The sequence below is a fragment of the Amblyomma americanum genome, chromosome 11, assembly GCF_052857255.1.
Source record: "Amblyomma americanum isolate KBUSLIRL-KWMA chromosome 11, ASM5285725v1, whole genome shotgun sequence".
In the NCBI taxonomy this organism is placed as follows: Eukaryota; Metazoa; Arthropoda; class Arachnida; order Ixodida; family Ixodidae; genus Amblyomma; species Amblyomma americanum.
This window is the reverse complement of record NC_135507.1, coordinates 24271351-24290561: the sequence shown is the minus strand read 5'-3', so window position 1 is coordinate 24290561 and position 19211 is coordinate 24271351. Positions and strand designations below refer to the sequence as shown.

Genomic DNA, 19211 nt, shown 5'->3' with positions numbered 1-19211 from the left:
CGTCGTATGTCGTAAAGAGGAAGCCGCTATGTTATTACGGGTTGTCTGTGTACAATACAGTGAGTGTCAGGCTTCCCCCGCTTTTTTTTCCAAGCATGGTTTTTTCTAAGAAAACTTATTTTAGCTTCTTAAAATAAACAGCAGTTGCTAACACTGGGCCACGATCCGTAGCGTACTGTATTCGTCCGCTAGCCAACCACAATAGTAAACGAAACAAACTTTTAAACGTTTCTCTATATTAAACTAACCTGGTATCAAAATTCTAGAACTTGTAATTTTTTTGCGATTAGTTTCTTGTTTACGTAATAAGAAAAGTTTTAACAACGGACTACTTTTTGTCATGGAGGTATTTTAAGGCGGTCCTGAATGTATCAAATGTTGTACAGCTATGGTAGCTGTGGCGAGTCTGACTGTATGAGGTCTTCTCATTGCCACCACTCGAGAGCTCTGAATAATGGCGCCCATGGGGCCAATCATTGTTTATCCTGGCAGTATTTCTTTAGCTCTCACAGGCACAGGTCAGAATCCAAGTTTAAAGTACATCGCAGTTTGGCTTCAACTTCAGATCTTCATTATACTTCACACGGCAACAGCAGGCACCTCGAACTTGCGTCACTAAGTTGCTTATGTCAGTTATTTTGTACCATTTAAAACACTAAATGTTTTATTTATACTTGCGACTGTTATGAATGCCCTCCCCCCCCCCACCCCCCCCCCCCCACCCCCAATTGATTTTTAGAATTGACACACTAATACTGTGCAGTTCACAAGTGTTTTGTGGAATATTGGTTCCAAAAAATGCTAAGTGAGAGTTGCTCACATGCAGTTTAGTTGCACTTTTGACAGCCCACAAATTGTTCTAACACATTTTATTACTCTACACTGTAGAAACAGAAGCACAAGAATCACTTTTCAGCCATCATTCAAACTGCCCTGTAAGGCAGGCTTCAAACACTGGGCACAGCCCCTTCCACAGTGCAGCTGCTTTACGACTCTTGCGCAGCTCAATCGTCTCGTGGCGGAATCACATTCCAAAGTTCTCATGCCACAAGCTCATGACACTTGTACTTCTCCAGCTTCTGGGCTGAGTTCAGCATGTTTGAGACCCAGGAGTGAGCAGACTGAGCGCTTGTACTTTTCCCAGGCCTGCTCACTTTCCCCTCCATTGTGGATTTCACACACAGCTTCCCCATAGTCCTTCACTTCAGCGACAGCCTTTACGTCATCATCGGTGCACTCTGGTGACAGGCCCTGCACGTGAGCGAGGGTGGTTTCATCCTGTAAAAGAGAAATTCAACACTTTCACTGCAGGCCTGAAATGCGATTGACAGGAAGCACTTCAGGAAAATGTGGGACACCGTACTGAAACTGCAAATTGGTTCAAACGTGTTATGGCTTATTACCAAAAAAGTGCTACAGCAGCAAAAGCACACAGGCAGCACATTCTATAGACGCTTTACAGCGCCGTATCATGGGGGCTGCCATCTTTGGTCACGTGAGCACGCCGCCATTGCACGCCTCCTGACTGCTCCGAGCGCGCCTCGTCGCGACGGCTGCCGCGTCTGATGGTTCGGTTCCAACAGGCTGTGTTTCGGCTGACACGGTTGTAAAATAGTGGGAAGGAGACAGTATGGTTTGGCCAAAGATTCGAAGGACACGTGAGAACTCTAATTTGATCTCTTGTGGCCTTGAAAACGGTGTCCGGTTTCATAGCCAGCCAATGGATGGATTTCCTGATACTTGTCTTTGCGTCCGCAGAAGGCTTTGCTGAATGTTTTTTTATTGTTATTATCTTAAACGGCAAGGTTTAATGCTTCTGCAGCAGCGCAGGTCGTTGTAGTATTCTGTACATGCACGCAGACACCGCTCTAAAACGCTCGCATGCACATCGTACGCATTTGTTTGCAACCTGTTAACGGTGCTTAGGAAATCGAAAATATTTTCTATTGGTTTGTTAAGCACACAAAGGTGACAAAAATAAATAGACACACAAATGTTAACTACCATGTATAGCAGTACCATTCATCAAGCAGCCTTCACAATCTGGCGCGCAATCGTTTCGAAGGATTCCGCGATATAACGCGCACAGCAACGCATTCACACTACACGAAGTTCATAATTATGTCAGTCTCACATATGAAATTGCGGTACGCTCCACTCTCGATATGCGGACATGAAAATGCTCGAGGTCTCGTTGGTGGTAAGTAATCAGCTTCTCTCTGAGCGCTGGCCTGCGGGGTAACTTTTAGTGGCTGTCTCGCATGGACCGCGAGGAAGTGGCAATCATCCAGCCCAGCAGCCGTAACGCAAATGCTGTATTCCGAATCTGGTCCACGAAAAGCGCTCTACTTGGAGCGAAGTTCAAGAGTAGCATCAAGACGGCATACAATACACGGACGGTAAGCGTTGTCCATTCGTACGGCTGTGCAGCGCACGATCTACAGTAGCGGCATGTAGGAGCATAAGTCGTCCTTCTTTTCCGTACCTGATCTGGCCTCCGGCGCTGCTGTTACTACAATTGCCGAACACCTTAACTTACGAGCAATGGGGCCTCGCTACACACGTAGGCGCAACTGCACAGCAACTGAAAGCACGAAGTGACGGTTTCGGTGGCGGAACACTTTGATCATGAAGCAATGTTGCGCACTTAACCTCGCAGATTTTCCAAGATCGTAACCTTTCTTTCTATATTGGCCATCTAGCACTGGCGGACGTGTTTGTCGCGTTCGCCCGTTCGGAAATGATGCATGGCAAACGGGCGCGAACAGGGGCAGTACTTCCTTGTGCAGTTCGGTTCCGTGAGGCTCGCAAACGATCGCATCCTGCACCTTTAACTCTCTGTCGCAATTCTTGCAATCCACAATAAAGCACGTATTTCCTCTGCCTTTCCCCATCTTCGCAGAAAGAACACTTCGGCAGCCACCCGCGATATTTCCATTACTGCATCGAGGCGTACACTCCGGCGACTTACGAGGTCCGTAATGGCGCCGTGTTCCGAGCGCGTCTGTGGCGCCATCTGGTCTCAAACGGAAGAACTGCGCGCTGTAAACGGTCTATAAGCAAGAGCAATGTATATACTTGTGAAAGGGATACATTTTTTTCGAGATTTTTCATGAGGTGCAGTCCTTACACAGAGGCAGCACTTCTCTTAACTCCAAGGGTTTTTCAAACATATTGAGTTGATAACCGAATCTCAATCTTTAAGCACCCCACACTCCATCACAGGAGACCATTTTTCAAAATACTGAGTAGAACCATTTTAGAACAGCAAAAATGGCAAGCTGAAACTTAAGCTCAGTTCATCATAAGAGACTATGCTATGTGTGACGCAGTGGTGGAGTCACAGACATTACTAGAAATACACTCATACACGTATTGAATGGACTAAGTAACAACTGAAAATGGTGAGCACTTTCATAAAGTGCCTCAGAAGGCCTAATAAAACCATCAAAACTTTTTTCAGTGAAGTGGGAAGCTGGCATTAATGTGCGGGGAAAGCATGCGATGTTGAAGATGCAGTGCTGTCCACAGAAATCTTGTGAAATGAGGCCACAAGAATCTATAATGTTTTTTTTTTCTTCCTTTTCCCAATTACTGGTTGCCAAGTTGGGATGAGTCGCCCTTGCATGAGTGAATATGGTAACTGCAATGCCCAGGCTGCTTTAGCACAGACCGAAACGTATGAAATGTTGTGTGGCTTCTTTCAACAAATGCAGTGCCACCTTGGCACACAGGAAACGAATCATTAACTAAGCTGGAGAGCAGACAAGTGAAGTACATATGTGGTGCTATTCTGTACATGTGACTATCTGTAGCTACTACAACATGAAAAAGTGACACCAAGCAGACACAGCTGAACAATAAGCAACTGCAGAGCACAATGTGTAAGCTGCATAGTTTAATCAGGCCGGCCCCATATTTCAAAATTCAAAGCAAAAAGCAGATCAGTTGGGTGTTTGCAACTTCATCAGCTGCACGTGAGCAGAGCCTTACCTGGCCAGCAAGTGACTGCTGCAAACGCCTCACAAACTGGACGGCATTGGCTTCTGACCGGCTCTTTTCCCAGATGAAGCACTCCATGTCCGATTCGGCCTTGTCTGCTTCCCACGGCTCTGTTTTCTGAAAATTTCAGTTGCAAGGACTTGTAAGTTGCTTGTCAATGGCGAAATAGCACAGGCATACGGAAACACGGCCACAGGTATACAAAACAGAGATTCCTGCGAAACTTTTTTCTCACTCCGCAGTTTCAGAAAGCCGTAACTAAGCTTCATAATTGCAAGGCAGAAGCTTCTGCTAGAAGCCATGCTAACCAGTATCAATGCCATACTCCCACTGCTGCAATTCCGCTCATTACTGACAGTGTAAAAATAGCTAAATGTTGGATATGAAACTGAACTCAGAGCTCAGAATTAAACTGAGAAGAATAAATGGAAATATGTTTATACTTATATTGAGAACAATGTGGATGCCTATGTGTCTACCTGCAACTCTATACTAGCACATTGCCCAGCTACCTCTAGCTACAATGCAATGCACAAATGCAGTAGTAACACCCAAAGAACATTTAAAGGGGCCCCGAAACACATAATCAGTGCATTTTTCTGCCTCTTGGTTGCATAGAATGAGTTATAGTGATGCTATTAGCAATAGTCGTACTGCGTATACTCCGGTTTTTAATATTTGAATTAGCTCGAAAAAAACAAATTCATGGCGCTGACGGTGCCACCATACAGTGGCGGTTTTTAGCAATGGATATGACATCACTTGTTGGGAGCTTCATGATTGGACAAACAGTAATTATACTTCAAATTGGGTTAAAAACTACAGGTACGTTTTGTCAAGTTTTTGTGTTTTATATTACATCAACAAAACCAACTTGTTTGCCTTAGATAAAAGTGCTGCAAAGCAAGTAATACAAAAATACACCACCAAAGGCTGTGGCTACTTTTTGCATCAAAGGACTTTGCGCCTCTCTGCAAACATCCTACGACCTAGCACACAACACTTATGGCTACTCTCTATGTATCTGAGAACGGCTTTGCGGAATCGATCTGATTGAGCCATTACACTCTATAAACGTCCGTTTCAGTCCCAAGGAAGGATGCAAAGAAAAAAAGCTGTTCGTTTCACATTCAGCAGTGCGCATCGTCAGCTTGTGGAAGATCACTGGGCGGCGGCGCCAGATGATGCCACATTCCCGTCAACAGCGTGCGCTCTTTGCTCGCCGTGACCAACCAGCTTGCTAGGAGCAACGGGCCATGGTAGGCGCTAAGTAGTAGCGGTACGCGCTGTGCTAAATGTGTCTGATATCTTGCGCAGGTTGTCACACCGTCGCAGTATCTAGTGCTCGAGTTCGGATTGCGTTCGAATCCGTAAGTCAGGGAACGTGACTTATCAGTGTTCCCTTCTGCGCCGTCGGCATGACGAAGAAGCATCGCTGGATCAGCTGGGCGTACACATGGTTGCTGTAACCATGCAAACGGTGCTGCCAGCCTTGGCAAGAACGAGCTACAGAGAACAGGCAACCATGGAGTGCAAACTTCCGCGACGTGCTCAGATAGGCTGTTCCGATTGGTCCCCTTAAGTGTCATCATTGGGAGAGTGAAGTGGGAATGGGAAGCTGAGCGAAAATCGAGTTGAGGGCAGCATTTTGTTTGCTTCTATTTTGAAATTTCTTGATTGAATAACTCCCGTTCCTACGCATCAATTCTTGTAACTCTTTCTGACTCAGCACCGGTGTGGCATAAAGAATCCATTCGAAGTGTAACCGGCATCCGTTCAAGCAGTGTTTCGCAGCCCCTTTAATGCAATAAATTTCGGCTTAGCTCATACTTACCCAAGATTCGTGATACACAGCAGTGAGGAGGTAATGGGCATACTCGTAATTTTGCCTCTTCAAGGGACACCTGTGATATGGCACAGAGGATCGAGACAGAAATAGCGTGAGACAGACCATCAGACATCCCAGAAGTCACGAAGGAAACAGCTCGAGTTCCGTATATACTCGTGTAAGGGTCGTACTTTTATTCCTCGGTTTTCACGGGGTGGGGCCCTTACACAGGACCAGCATCTTTCCGTAAAATATTTCCAACTACAGCGGAGCCTCATTATGCGTCCCTTTCTTATGGTTAATTGGTTAATTGGTTTTGGGGGGAAAGGAAATGGCGCAGTATCTGTCTCATATATCGTTGGACACCTGAACCGCGCCGTAAGGGAAGGGATAAAGGAGGGAGTGAAAGAAGAAAGGAAGAGAGAGGTGCCGTAGTGGAGGGCTCCGGAATAATTTCGACCACCTGGGGATCTTTAACGTGCACTGACATCGCACAGCACACCGGCGCCTTAGCGTTTTTCTTCCATAAAAACGCAGCCGCCGCGGTCGGGTGCACCACGGATTTTTGTTATGAATTAGCGCAGTCCTGGTGAATCCTTCAAATGCATAATGCATTGAAAGTATGGATGATAGGACACGCATCCTATCATCTATCATTCGTGCTGGTGCGCGCCTGACAACCGGTGTGAATTAACCGCATCAAAATAAAAAACAGGCTGCTTGATCACTTTACTGGCAAATGTCACGTGGTTCTAAGTTAAGATCAAGACCTTCTGAATGCCCAGCACTTGACTGACAGTAGTGATGCCTTTTGGCCAACGGTTCAGAGCGGCACAGTACGTGTGCGACCCGTGGCCGTCAGTGCAACGTGGCGTACCGCATGGCCTGTTTTTCCGTGTGTTTCACTATTGATTTCGAAGGCCGTGCAGAAATCGATTATACATTGATTTCAATGTGAGCTTACTGGGTGACGGTAAATTGGTAACAAGGTTAGGCCTTTTAGAACGAACCGTGACTAGATTCAAAGCACTTTTGCTGCAGCACATATTGCCCAAGCCTGGCAGTAGCCAAGGCCCCATTGTAGTTTTTTGTGCAGCATAAAGTTTTGTCCTTTCCGGAGCGAATGCTGAGCACATAAAACGAGTTAGCAGCGCTGAGACACTGCATGTTCACTTTTCCAGGCGGAGTGCGGCACACGCAATGATTTGTGTGTGGTCGTACTGAGTGCCACAGGCAGTTATAGTCTAACAGTTCCCAGTGTAACATACCACGTGGGCAAAATTATGCACACATGAAGCAACTCTTTCAGTTGACTTTTTTCTTTTTTTTTTTCCAGAATTGCCTTCTGCCAAGTTAGGAGTATGACCCTTACATGGGGGCAGTCCTTGCATGAGTATATATGGCAGTCAAACCAGATTCCATAAAGATGCAGTATAAAGGGAGAGCAGGACATGAAGTTATATGCTTGTTGATAAAATACATGGTTATGGCGTGAAGGATGAGTTTTGCCTACTAGTATACCAAAGGTCCCTGCAAGACTTCTGTTTTTTTTTTTTTCTCGGAGTATGTCTGTTACAGAGCTTTATTAAACTTCATTTGGCCAACAAAATTTGGAAAAATTCATTTTGCATTTTTGCTCACAGGGTAAATTTCCATACATGAGCGGTGGATCAGGTTGCCTTCATCGGACAGAATTATAATGCCATATTTCCCAAATGACAGCTATCAATGACAACTTGATGCCAACAGTGCAAACAAGTGCATAAAGTAAACCATGCTGAGAAAGACTCAGTGCGACACTCAACAAAAACACATGCAAGAACGTCGTTGAAGAGTCGCAACATGGTCTACCTGTCGGTGACAATAGTGAGAACATCAGTGGCAGGGTCATAGCGGTCTCCAGCTAACCGAAGAAGCTTGTCTCTTGCATGGTAGTCGAGCTCCAGGTCAGACAGCTTTACCTGCATAACAGAGTAAAGGTCACCTCTAGTTGCTGCTCGCCCAGACACCAGACGCAGCCAATAATATCTACCCATGTGCCCGTTGCCAGTACCAACAGCCAGTACCAACAGCCAGTTTGTTGCCACTAGAGCAGACACAATGTTTCTGTGGTTTTCTGCGGCAGTCAGCCATTCAGACTTGTACCCTAGCAAAGTTCAGGCAACACACTGCGTTTCTTTCCCAGCGCTTCATGTATTTAGCGTGCAAATACTGCTGCTCTCATTGTAAACAACACAATTACATCCCTCGTATTTCCCTAGCTGATTACAGTAATGTTACGGCATGTACTCCAAATCAAGGGCCATGTGGCTCTCTATTATTCTGACCCAACCACATTCACGCCGCCCAAACACGTTAATTAGTGCATGCTGCCCAAAAATGCACAATGGCAGCAAATAAAATTCACAGAAGCACCTAATTCACTTAAGCATTAGCAATGCGATAGCACTAGCATTAAATGTAGCTGAAACATAATGAGTGCTGTGGAAAAACCGAGAAATATAGCACACATGTGCCGAGGAACAAAGAAGCGAACACTGCCACGCACCCTGAGAGTGACAATCCTGGAGCGGGCATCTCTGATAGATGGGCTCGCGTGGCAGTAGTCGCTGTCGATCACCTCCACCGGAAAATGTTTCTCGCACTTTTCGTCCGTCTCCAGGCCAGCCGGCCATGGTGTGCAGAATGCTGCAAGAGGGCAGAAAGCACACGGAGCCAATGTGCAAGGGATCTTCAACACATTATTCCTTGCACAGCATCTTTCGTCTTATTTTTTCTCGTACCATAGTTATAACCTAACATAAGCTTTAACTGGTCTTAACCTTTTTTTTTCTTCTGTTCTAACCATGTTGCTTTTAAGAATTTCGTAGCCAAGTCATCTGATCCTGTGCGTCCTCATGCAGTCATCTGACTGCCTAGCCTTGCACGCAAAAAGCGCTGCTCATGTGCGCTGTATACATATCACTTCACTTTAGGTTTGGAAAAGGTTGTTTTTCTAATTATATTTTTAATTTGCGGGTGTTTCTTAGAAAAAACAGCAACAGTCTTGTTAGTTCATATAGAAAGAAACAGTGCAAAAGAAGGGGGGGGGGGCTGCAGACAGAAGAGAACACATGGACTGATGGTTTCGCCAGTGTTATAATGTGTCATCACAATGTCTGCTTCTGTTTAATTAACCTCAACCATTTCAATGTAACAAAGATGAATACCATAATATTTGTTAACACAACTTATGGCACAGTATCATTATGATAAAGCGCTCAGTGTTTCTTCTTTCTTCCATTTTTTCCGTTGTTTCTTTCTGCCTGCCAGGTCATGACCCACATTATGAGCAACTTAAACTATAGCTTCTCAATTTTTTTGGTCACAAAACTGCTCAGAGGATCTCGCTAAAAAAAATTGGGAGAGAGAAAGAGTGGAAACGGGGTGGGGGGTTGAGAGTTCATGCCTGGTTGGCTGCATGTTACTTGTTGGTATAATTATCCACCAATACCATACCCCTAGCACTAGGAGAACCAGGAATCCACTTACAGCAGCAGTAGTGACAGGCTGTAAAAGATGTTGGAAAGAAGGGAGCAGCGCCTAACTGTGGGTGCATGCTTTACAGTGCAGTTTTGCAAGTTGAAAATCAAGTAAACTACAACAGCTCGCTGCACTACATTTCATAACTACCACACAACGCTATGGAAGCTACCATAGTCGACACGCTCATGAAAAGCATAGCTTCGATCATACCACTCCAATGTTTTCAAGAAATCAATGACAGGAAACAAAACTTGACAAGAATATCAAGTAAATGCAAAATCACTGTTTCTTAACAGTACTTAAACACAGCACACAGCTGCTTAATTCACCAAAGCAGCAATGTGTGTACCATCACATTTAGCACCGCTTCAAGTTATGTACTTAAAAGGGGTGAAAACTGTTTGACATGTGAGTGCAGCTATTGTGAACAGGAACATTTTGGTAACTTTGCGACTGTTGCATGGTAAATATGAAACAGAATGCGGTCACTCCGTGCAGATGACCCCGCAACAGCGTTGGAGTGGCACGACTCAACCACTCACGTCGAAGGACCTTGGCATGCTTGGCGAGGTGGACCGGTGTCAGGTGAAGGAAGTTGGGCACCTTCATGAGCTCTAGGTTGGCGTACTTGCCCGGTGGCGCTCCCTTTGGGCTGTACCCTTGGCGCAGTGGAAGTGGCACCACTGAGGGCCGGAAGGACTGTGCCGTAGGCCACACGCTCGGCCAGTCCTGGTCCACAGGCATGCGCTCGCTGCGTGGCTGAGGGACCTGCCGCGGAACAGCCGACCAGAGCCGTGAGCCGAATTCAACGTTCTCTGAGCACGTGCAGTCAGGGTACAACTTAAGCCCGCAGTGGAGCTCCACGTACATTCATGACCACCGCACAACATTCCTTCATGACTAGGTGAAATCATTGCAAAAACTAATCACGAGACAAGATTAATAGTGCAACATTTTTGCACAGTCGGTACATGCAATGCACATCAAGCGGCCGTGAGTTTTGCTTCCTCCGACTTGCCAAATATCATCACAAATTAAAATGTTGATTTAATTTATTGCTGTGGTTGGTGGAGCAGAAGAATGCAGCACTGTGCAGGCCATTTGTGACCATTGTTAAATGCCATTTTTTTTTTTTTAAGCTGTATCCTACTACAGCAATATTGACAACATGCAGTTCCTGCACATACTTCATCATGCTTAACAGCAGTCTTACCAAACAGCTTTACCAAGATCATTAGCGATGACGTAATTAAAGAATATGCTAGATTATAGGCAACGACAACATCAGTGCAGAAACAGTGAACACAAACGAGAACTATAAGCATTTTGCAAGCGGTTAGCAAGCAGCCCCAAGAAAGCCACAAACCAATACATTGCGAACCGCTCTCTGTTCTGTTATGCACTTGGGAATGCCGACAGAGTACTTCTCTATGCTTTTATGTGTTGATAGTGAGGCATCACATGCGTTTACTAACCTGATGAATGCACATGAACTCATTGTTCTTTGCTGCGCGTCCAATGTCATGAACTACGCGCAAGTGACGAGCCGCTAGTAATCACCTGGTAAAAACGGGTAGTTCGAAACACCTAAACTTACAGCAAAATTTGGATCCAAAAGTCAACAGAGGCTGATGAAGGCATGTAACAAATTGCTGCCACGGCTTGCCTGGTGAAGTAATGAAGAAAAAAAGCAAAAGCTCACGTCAAACTTTATTTCTTCCCTCTTTGGCTTCCTCTCTTCTTTCGGCTTGTAGAGATCCAGCTTTCGAAACTTGCGATCTGTGAACAAGATCACGATCATGATGCGAATGGTGACGATTACACTACTTGCCCGACACTACAGCAACTAAAATTTGTGTTGGAGTGCGCTGTTCTCATTGCAGATGGGAAAGAGAAATCTTCGCCACATGTTGTATTGAGCGCCTTGAACGTAATGAACACAGCGTAGCTTCCCAACCGGTTATAACGTATACATCGGTATGGGTTCACGGGGAGAAAACGCACTTATGCACTCAATCACAACGTCATCCGTAGATGTGGAATCAGCTCTTCCCTGAGGGCAGTAATTAAACTCCTCGTCAAACTAAATTCCGTCTAGCTCTGGAAGGAAAAGAAATGACGAGCAAAAAAAAATTTGATTATGGGCTAATGCGACCGCTCACCTTCGTCTAGACTCGCCGTGTCCGGTTTGTCTCCAGCAGACACGAAGCACATCTTCCTCGACAGTACGGTATTTGAAGCGGATGGAAGCTTCCTGAGGCAGTAGTGTACATCGCGAAGCATCGCGATGCTATGTCCGGGCGGCATTGCGATCACACAACTGTAAACGCAAACCACAGGATCAAACACGCGCAGAAGAAACCACGCCGAAACCGCGCACCGCTGCGGATCCAGACGTGCGCAGCAAACATGGCGCCAATATTCCAGTTCTACCGCTACGTGCAATGTGGCGCTAGTGATTTGTTACAATTGTTTCTTTTTTTCAAGCACCCATGATTGCCGACGATTTTGCCTCGTAGAGTAACGGCTTCGTTTGTGAAGTATATCATGGCCTTTTCTCTCATTCTGGTAGTTTCCAGCAGAAGTACTAATATATTGATTCGTTCCAACTCAATGAACAACGAATTGTAAGTTAAATGTGCAATGCCCACAGAACACGGGAACAGTGGAGTGGCAGTGTAGGGCTCCGCGTTAATCTAGACCGTATGGGGATTTCGCCATCACCAAAATACGGCCTTCCCGGCCGTGATCGAATGCGCGACCTTGAGATCAGAAGCGGAACTTCAGTCACTAAGCCACCGCGGCGGGTCGTTTGCAAAATGTCTTGAACAGTTATCTCGTGGGCGCCTCATTTGGACATTTCTAGACATCTTGAGAGGTTTTGTTTCTAGCGGCTTTATTCTTGACGTCTCATGATGTCTATGGGACATTCTGTGCTCAGCACTGGCACACGCAGACAGAAAATGGAGAAAAGGAATGAGGCAGGAACGAAGAGAAGTTTAAAGGCGGAAAATGTTAGGCGTGAACTGCAGCTATAGTTTCGATATCCTCCTGTACCTCCCCTCCTCCCCTACATATGCAGAGTAGGTTCTGGCAGCACGTTATTCCTGGGATAAAGTGCGAAAAACAGTCTTGACCTAACCATGCAAAAGTTTCATATTTAGTAGCAATCTACCGGGTACTTCATGCAAGCCATCCATGCACAAATTTTAAAAATACGGTTTTTGAGGTAAAGAGGTGGCTTTTGAGGCACAGTCGTAACTCTGTTGGCGGTTGTCAGAAAAAAAAAAGGGTCGAATCATGTTGACCAGTAAGCTCGTTAACTAAATTCTAATAGTTATCTTTTCAGGTATTATAGATAGGCTGGCCCCACACGGCCACCCACAAGGCCTTCTATGTCCCGCCCACGCAGCAGTGCTCGCCCTTGCTCGCCGCTTCAGCCTGTACAAAGCAAGGAAGGTCACGTGGCATGTGCGCCGCGAAATGACATGCACAGTATGGCGCCGCTGCACGCCCCGTAGGCGCGGTGATTTTCGAATCGCGAGTGAAACTTCAACAGCCGCAGCGCCGAGAGTAATCGCGTATTTTAAATAAAAAAATGTAGCTATTACCAATAGCAAGATACAAATCTCTGATTGCAATATCCGCCACAGTTAATAAGTTAACTGTTAGATTGAGTTAACCTGCTTATTTGTTAACATATAATGCCCTTCTTTTCTCACGCCCGCCAGAACTGGTATTACTATACCAAAGCCATATTTTTACGTAAAAAAACTAATTTAAAAATTAGTGGCGGGCCACGTCAGGAAAGGAATTCACCACAATCCCACATGCAGCCCACTTTGCAAGCATGGCAACATGATGTAAAAGAAACGGCATCGGCATTAAAGAAAAAAAAGTGTAATTTTTTATTGGTTTTGGGGGAAAGGAAATGGCGCAGTATCTGTCTCATATATCGTTGGACACCTGAACCGCGCCGTAAGGGAAGGGATACAGGAGGAAGTGAAAGAAGAGGTGCCGTAGCGGAGGGCTCCGGAGTAATTTCGACCACCTGGGGATCTTTAACGTGCACTGACATCGCACAGCACACGGGCGCCCTAGCGTTTTTCCTCCATAAAAACGCAGCCGCCGCGGTCGGGTTCGAACCCGGGAACTCCGGATAAGTAATCGAGCGCCCTAACCACTGAGCCACCGCGGCGGGTAAGTGCAAAAAGAAACGTCGCCATGGGCGTCGCGGTTAATCATGCAAGTCATACTCTGAGCACAAAGAATTCGTAAAAAAGAAGCTGTCCTCTAGCGCAGTCCCGTTTTTAAAAAGGTAGTGCGCTAGAGAAGAGCTTTTGCTTAAACCCTTTTTACTCCCATATAGCCGTATTCGTGTTTGGAATGCTGCAGTAGTAGCGAGTTTGATTCGCGGCTTGCGGGTCGCTTTTTCTCTTCCGCACGATGACTTATTCGAACGTTATGGTGCTCGGTTACTGGCGCGTAAGACGCGGCTTCGATCCCGGTCGCGGTGGTCGCATTTCGATGGAGGCGAATTGCTAGATGGCCGTGTGCTGTGCAATGTCAATGCACGTTAAAGAACCCCAGGTAGTCGCTTTGGGACGCTAAACCGCCATAAACCAAACTTCATGCGCTGAATGAGCGGCAGCAAGCTCATCATGGAACCAAGTTTACAGCAGTGTAATGAGAGTACAGAAACCAATGATTCAGGTTAGGTGTCTTCGCGATAGCTACAGACAACTTCATATCCGCGCCTCTTTATTTAAAACAATATACACGTGGCCCTACACAGGGACACTTAACCCTGGTGCGGGAAGATACCTAGTATACACCAAATAGCGATCACCGAGCTGTCGCTGGACCCATGCCGCTCATGGACGCTTCGCCCTCGGAACAAGCGCGGCACGTGGGGCATGGACCACCAGCCCACCTACATGAAGAATGGCGTTTTCGCCACATTTCTTCATGCGCCTGAAATTCCCATAGCGCGCGACTGCTTCGCTTCGCGGTCCAGTGCATCCATGGATGCATGCATGCTGCATGCATGCATGCGCGCATCGGTCGGCGGAGTAAGCGAGCAGTTTGTCCTCCCGTTAGTCCTTTTCGGGCCAGGACTAAACAAATGGTACTCCAAATTTGCACACGACACGCAGCTCGCCGCAGTTGGTCCTTTCGCAGACTAACGGGCCGTTTTGAGGACTAAAGTTGACGTTACTCCCCCCTTGAGCCGGTTTTTTTCTTAGAGTGTAGTTTTCCACGGTGTCTTGGCGACAGCTGCAAACAAATTCATATCCGTGCCTTTTTATTTAAAGGGGTTCTGAAACGCCTTCCGAGGAGAGCACATTAACTCAATCACTGCACTGTGTTGCCATGAACACCAGAGCCAAATAATACTCTTCTACACGCAGCAGACGACCCACAATCACGCGTCAAAGTTAGCGAGCCCTTCTCGGCGACTTTTTCATGCACGCGCCCTCCTCCGTCCCCCGCATCTGCGTAGACAAGGTGAGAGGTGGCCATTGGTTAGATTCTCTCAGACGTCAGGCAGCTACCGTGGCCGCGGCCAATACGCCGCCTATCTCCGGCGGGTCGAGAAGCTCCGCTCCCAGATGGGGGGTCGGCGCATTAAAAAAATTCTTGCTGGACACTGTTCATGAAGCGGCGTGCTTCAATACCCCATGCATGACGCAAATTTATTAGAGCCCCTTCACAGCCCCTTTAAAACAATACGCACCGGGCCCTACACAGGGACACGTACCCCTGGTGCGGAGAGATAGTTTACCACGCCACATGGTGCTGCTAGAAGATAGATGCAGTACCCGTATAATATACCCGCCGCGGTGGCTCAATGGTTAGGGCGCTCGGCTACTGATCCGGAGAATCCGGGTTCGAACCCGACCGCGGCGGCAGCGTTTCGGTAATAATATTAATAATAATAATAATAAAAATAATAATAATAATAATAATAATAATAATAATAATTGGTTTTTGGGGAAAGGAAGAGGCGCAGTATCGTTGGACACCTGATCCGCGCCGTAAACGAAGGGATAAGGGAGGAAGTGAAATAATAATAATTGGTTTTGGGGGGAAAGGAAATGGCGCAGTATGTCTCATATATCGTTGGACACCTGAACCGCGCCGTAAGGGGAGGGTAATGGAGGGAGTGAAAGTAAGGAAGAGAGAGGTGCCGTAGTGGAGGGCTCCGGAATAATTTCGACCACCTGGGGATCTTTAACGTGCACTGACATCGCACAGCACACGGGCGCCTTAGCGTTTTTCCTCCATAAAAACGCAGCCGCCGCGGTCGGGTTCGAACCCGGGAACTCCGGATAAGTAGCCGAGCGGCCTAACCACTGAGCCACCGCGGCGGGTGCATTCCTTGGAGGCGAAACGCAGATAAGGCGCCTGTGTGCTGTGCGATGTCAGTGCACGTTAAAGATCTCCAGTAGGTCGAAATCATTCCAGAGCCCTCCACTACGGTACCTCTTCCTGTCTTCTCTCAGTCCCTCCTTTATCCCTTCCCTTACGGCGCGGTTCAGGTGTCCGCCGATATCTGAGACAGATATTGCGCCACTTCCGTTCCCCAAAAACCAGTTATTACTATTATTATTCTCAATTCACCCGCCGCGGTGGCTCAGGTGTTAGGGCGCGCGGCTACTGATCCGGAGTTCCCAAGTTCGAACCCGACCGCGGCGACTGCGTTTCGATGAATAATAATAATAATAATAATAATAATTGGTTTTAAAGGGAAAGGAAATATCGCAGTATCTGTCTCATATATCGTTGGACACCTGAACCGCGCCGTAAGGGAAGGGATAAAGGAGGAAGTGAAAGAAGGAAGGAAGAAGGAGGTGCCATAGTGGAGGGCTCCGAAATAATTTCGACCACCTGGGGATCTTTAACGTGCACTGACATCGATGGAGGCGAAACGCTAAGGCGCCCGTGTGCTGCGCGATGTCAGTGCACGTTAAAGGTCCCCAGGTGGTCGAAACTATTCCGGGGCCCTCCACTACGGCACCTCTTTTAAAGCGAAAAGCTTCACTACGCTAGTCAACACCGTGCTTCGCGCTAGCCGGCGTATGTCGGAGCACGAGTGGCGTCACGCACGGCGCAGGTGGCCGCCGCCGACTCCGTCGCCTTTTCTCTCTCTCTCGCTCCCTAGTCACACCGAGCCACAGGTGTTCTGCCACTGCGCAGCGCCGCACCTTTCCTCAAAATGGTGGTGGTAGTGGTTTTTATTGAAATAATAGCAAAAAGGAAGGAAAATATTTTTGCTAGCCCCGGCATCTGCCATCGATACTGAAGCACCTGAGCTGGGGCAGCGGAAATAAAGGATAGCAGGCAGAATGGAGAAATGAAGTGAAAGAGGTGAGGGGACAGGAAGAGGGGATAGGAAGAATTTCCTCAAAATGCAACTTTCAGTTTTCAGTTCTAGTTCTCTTTCTTATTTTCCTTCCTCCTTTATCCCTTCCTTTTGCAGCACGGTTCGGGTGTCCACCGAGATATGCGAGACGGTTACTGTGCCATTTCCCTTCCTCAAAAACCAAACAATTGACAAGTGAGCCGACGGCGTTCATGGAATTCATTTGCGTTGACAACTTTGCAAAGGCTGTTCATTTTCGAGAAAGGAAAGGCGCACAACAATAATAATAATAATAATAATAATAATAATAATAATAATAATAATAATAATAATAATAATAATAATAATTGGTTTTTGGGGAAAGGAAATGACGCAGTATCTGTCTCATATATCGTTGGACACCTGAACCGCGCCGTAAGGGAAGGGATAAAGGAGGGAGTGAAAGAAGAAAGGAATAGGTGCCGTAGTGGAGGGCTCCGGAATAATTTCGACCACCTGGGGATCTTTAACGTGCGCTGACATCGCACAGCACACGGGCGCCTTAGCGTTTTTCCTCCATAAAAACGCAGCCGCCGCGGTCGGGTTCGAACCCGGGAACTCCGGATCCGTAGTCGAGCGCCCTAACCACTGAGCCACACAACCGGCTCTGTGGTTCCGTGGAGACCTCAATCTCGCTTTCATGTACATGGCGTTGGTGTCAAAAGCCTGCTTTGATTGTGTTCCGCACACTGGATAGGCAGCGCGCCCTCCCTGCCATCCTGGAAGGTCGCATGCAGTTAATGGTTGATCGCGAGAGATTGATCACCAAATGAACGCCGCGGCCTAGGTACTGCTGCAGTGCCGCATGTCAGCCACAACGCTGTCAGCGCTAATTCATTCATTCCACATCTCTCTCTCTCTCTATCTCACCACGAATCAAAGCACGAATGAGGCTTCCACATATCCAGGGAGCCAGTTATGCGCCCTTTGCTCAAAGGCATCGCCGTCTAGAGCATTGTCAACGCCAACGCCAATGAACAAAGTGAACGCCGATATATTTCGCTTCGTATACCCTGGATTAGCTGAGCAAATCCACATTAATTTTTTTCCTTTCTTCTTTCACTCCCTCCTTTATCCCTTCCCTTACGGCGCGGTTCAGGTGCCCGCCGATATGTGAGACAGATACTGTGCCATTTCCTTTCACCAAAAACCAATTTTCATTTTTTTTCAATTCAAGCGTGCAGCAATATATAATACAATTGTACCGCCATCTCTTGATGGCTGTTAACATCACTTAGTAACTAAGGGCACCCATTGTTACCCATGGGCACTACAGCACAGTACCACAACTTGCTGTTGCCCCGCCGCGGTGGCTCAGTGGTTAGGGCGCTCGACTACTGATCCGGAGTTCCCGGGTTCGAACCCGACCGCGGCGGCTGCGTTTTTATGGAGGCAAAACGGTAAGACGCCCGTGTGCTGTGCGATGTCAGTGCACGTTAAAGATCCCCAGGTGGTCGAAATTATTCCGGAGCCCTCCACTACGGCATCTCTTCTTCCTTTCTTCTTTCACTCCCTCCTTTATCCCTTCCCTTACGGCGCGGTTCAGGTGTCCAACGATATATGAGACAGATACTGCGCCATTTCCTTTCCCCCAGAACCAATTATTATTATTATTATTATTATTATTATTATTATTATTATTATTATTATTATTATTATTATTATTATTATTATTATTATTCACCTTCCTGCTCGTCGGACAGCTTTAGGTTATGCATGTCAAGGGGAAAGAAAGTGGTCGCAAGCGTATTCCTATAGTGTCACAGATCTCCCCGGAGAACACTCGGACCGAAAGAATGAACTAGGCGACAGGTGTACCAACACAAACGCACATTTAATACACCCTATGTAATACACACACTAGAACACAAAACTAACGAAACTAACACAAAACACAGACTATAAATACACACGACCCGGGCACACTGCTACCAGCGTCTACTACTAGCGTTCTACTATTCGTGGTCGGCGTTCATGCTCACGGTTGGTTCGGTGCGGCTGGGGCGTTGTGTGGATCCAGTATCCGGCGTCGAGGCGGCGTTCGACGTGCTTGGGCTGGCGTCGCTGGCTGCGTCGTATAAACTCCAGGTCCAAGCGCCCGCGCAGGTGATGCCGGTGTTGTTGGCGTTGGGGGCACCACCCGGATGGGTGGCAACAGCGCTGGAGACACCCCTGGCCGTAGCAGGTGGTAGCGTCCTCCGTTGACTCCCCGGAACGGGCTCAGACACGGCAGGAAGTCCACGATGCGATGCCGTAGAACGCGAGCTCACCGGAGCAGTAGCCAGCGTCGCTCTCTTCCAGCCGATGCGTCCCTGACCGGCCGGAGCCTCCGCTTCTCTGCTGTTTCCCCCGTGCCTCGCTCTCAATCTTCTTCTTCTTCTTCTCCCTTTTCTTCTTCTTCTTCTTCTCCTCAAGTAATATGGCACATACCCAGGTGGGGGGGGGGGGGGG

At 47.2% G+C, this 19211-nt stretch overlaps 1 protein-coding gene across 1 annotated transcript; it reads right to left on the bottom strand.

Moving 5' to 3' along the window:
• Positions 1–854: 854 nt before the first annotated feature.
• Positions 855–11773, bottom strand: mRpS35 (mitochondrial ribosomal protein S35). Its single transcript, XM_077644729.1, has 8 exons — positions 11518–11773; positions 11058–11134; positions 9898–10123; positions 8379–8518; positions 7682–7791; positions 5837–5906; positions 3994–4119; positions 855–1278 (listed from the first exon to the last, which is right to left on the bottom strand). The coding sequence occupies exons 1-8, from the start codon at positions 11660–11662 to the stop codon at positions 1054–1056; spliced, it is 1119 nt and encodes a 372-aa protein (XP_077500855.1). The 5' UTR covers positions 11663–11773; the 3' UTR covers positions 855–1053.
• Positions 11774–19211: the final 7438 nt, after the last annotated feature.

Excerpts from the sequence above, each read along its gene's own strand:
- mRpS35 (XM_077644729.1), bottom strand. The coding sequence starts at position 11,662 with ATGCCGCCCGGACATAGCATCGCGATGCTTCGCGATGTACACTACTGC. Across the intron at positions 4,120-5,836 it reads CTGTGTATCACGAATCTTGG|AAAACAGAGCCGTGGGAAGC; the intron begins GTAAGTATGAGC and ends TGAAATTTTCAG. Across the intron at positions 1,279-3,993 it reads AGCAGTCACTTGCTGGCCAG|GATGAAACCACCCTCGCTCA; the intron begins GTAAGGCTCTGC and ends TCTCTTTTACAG.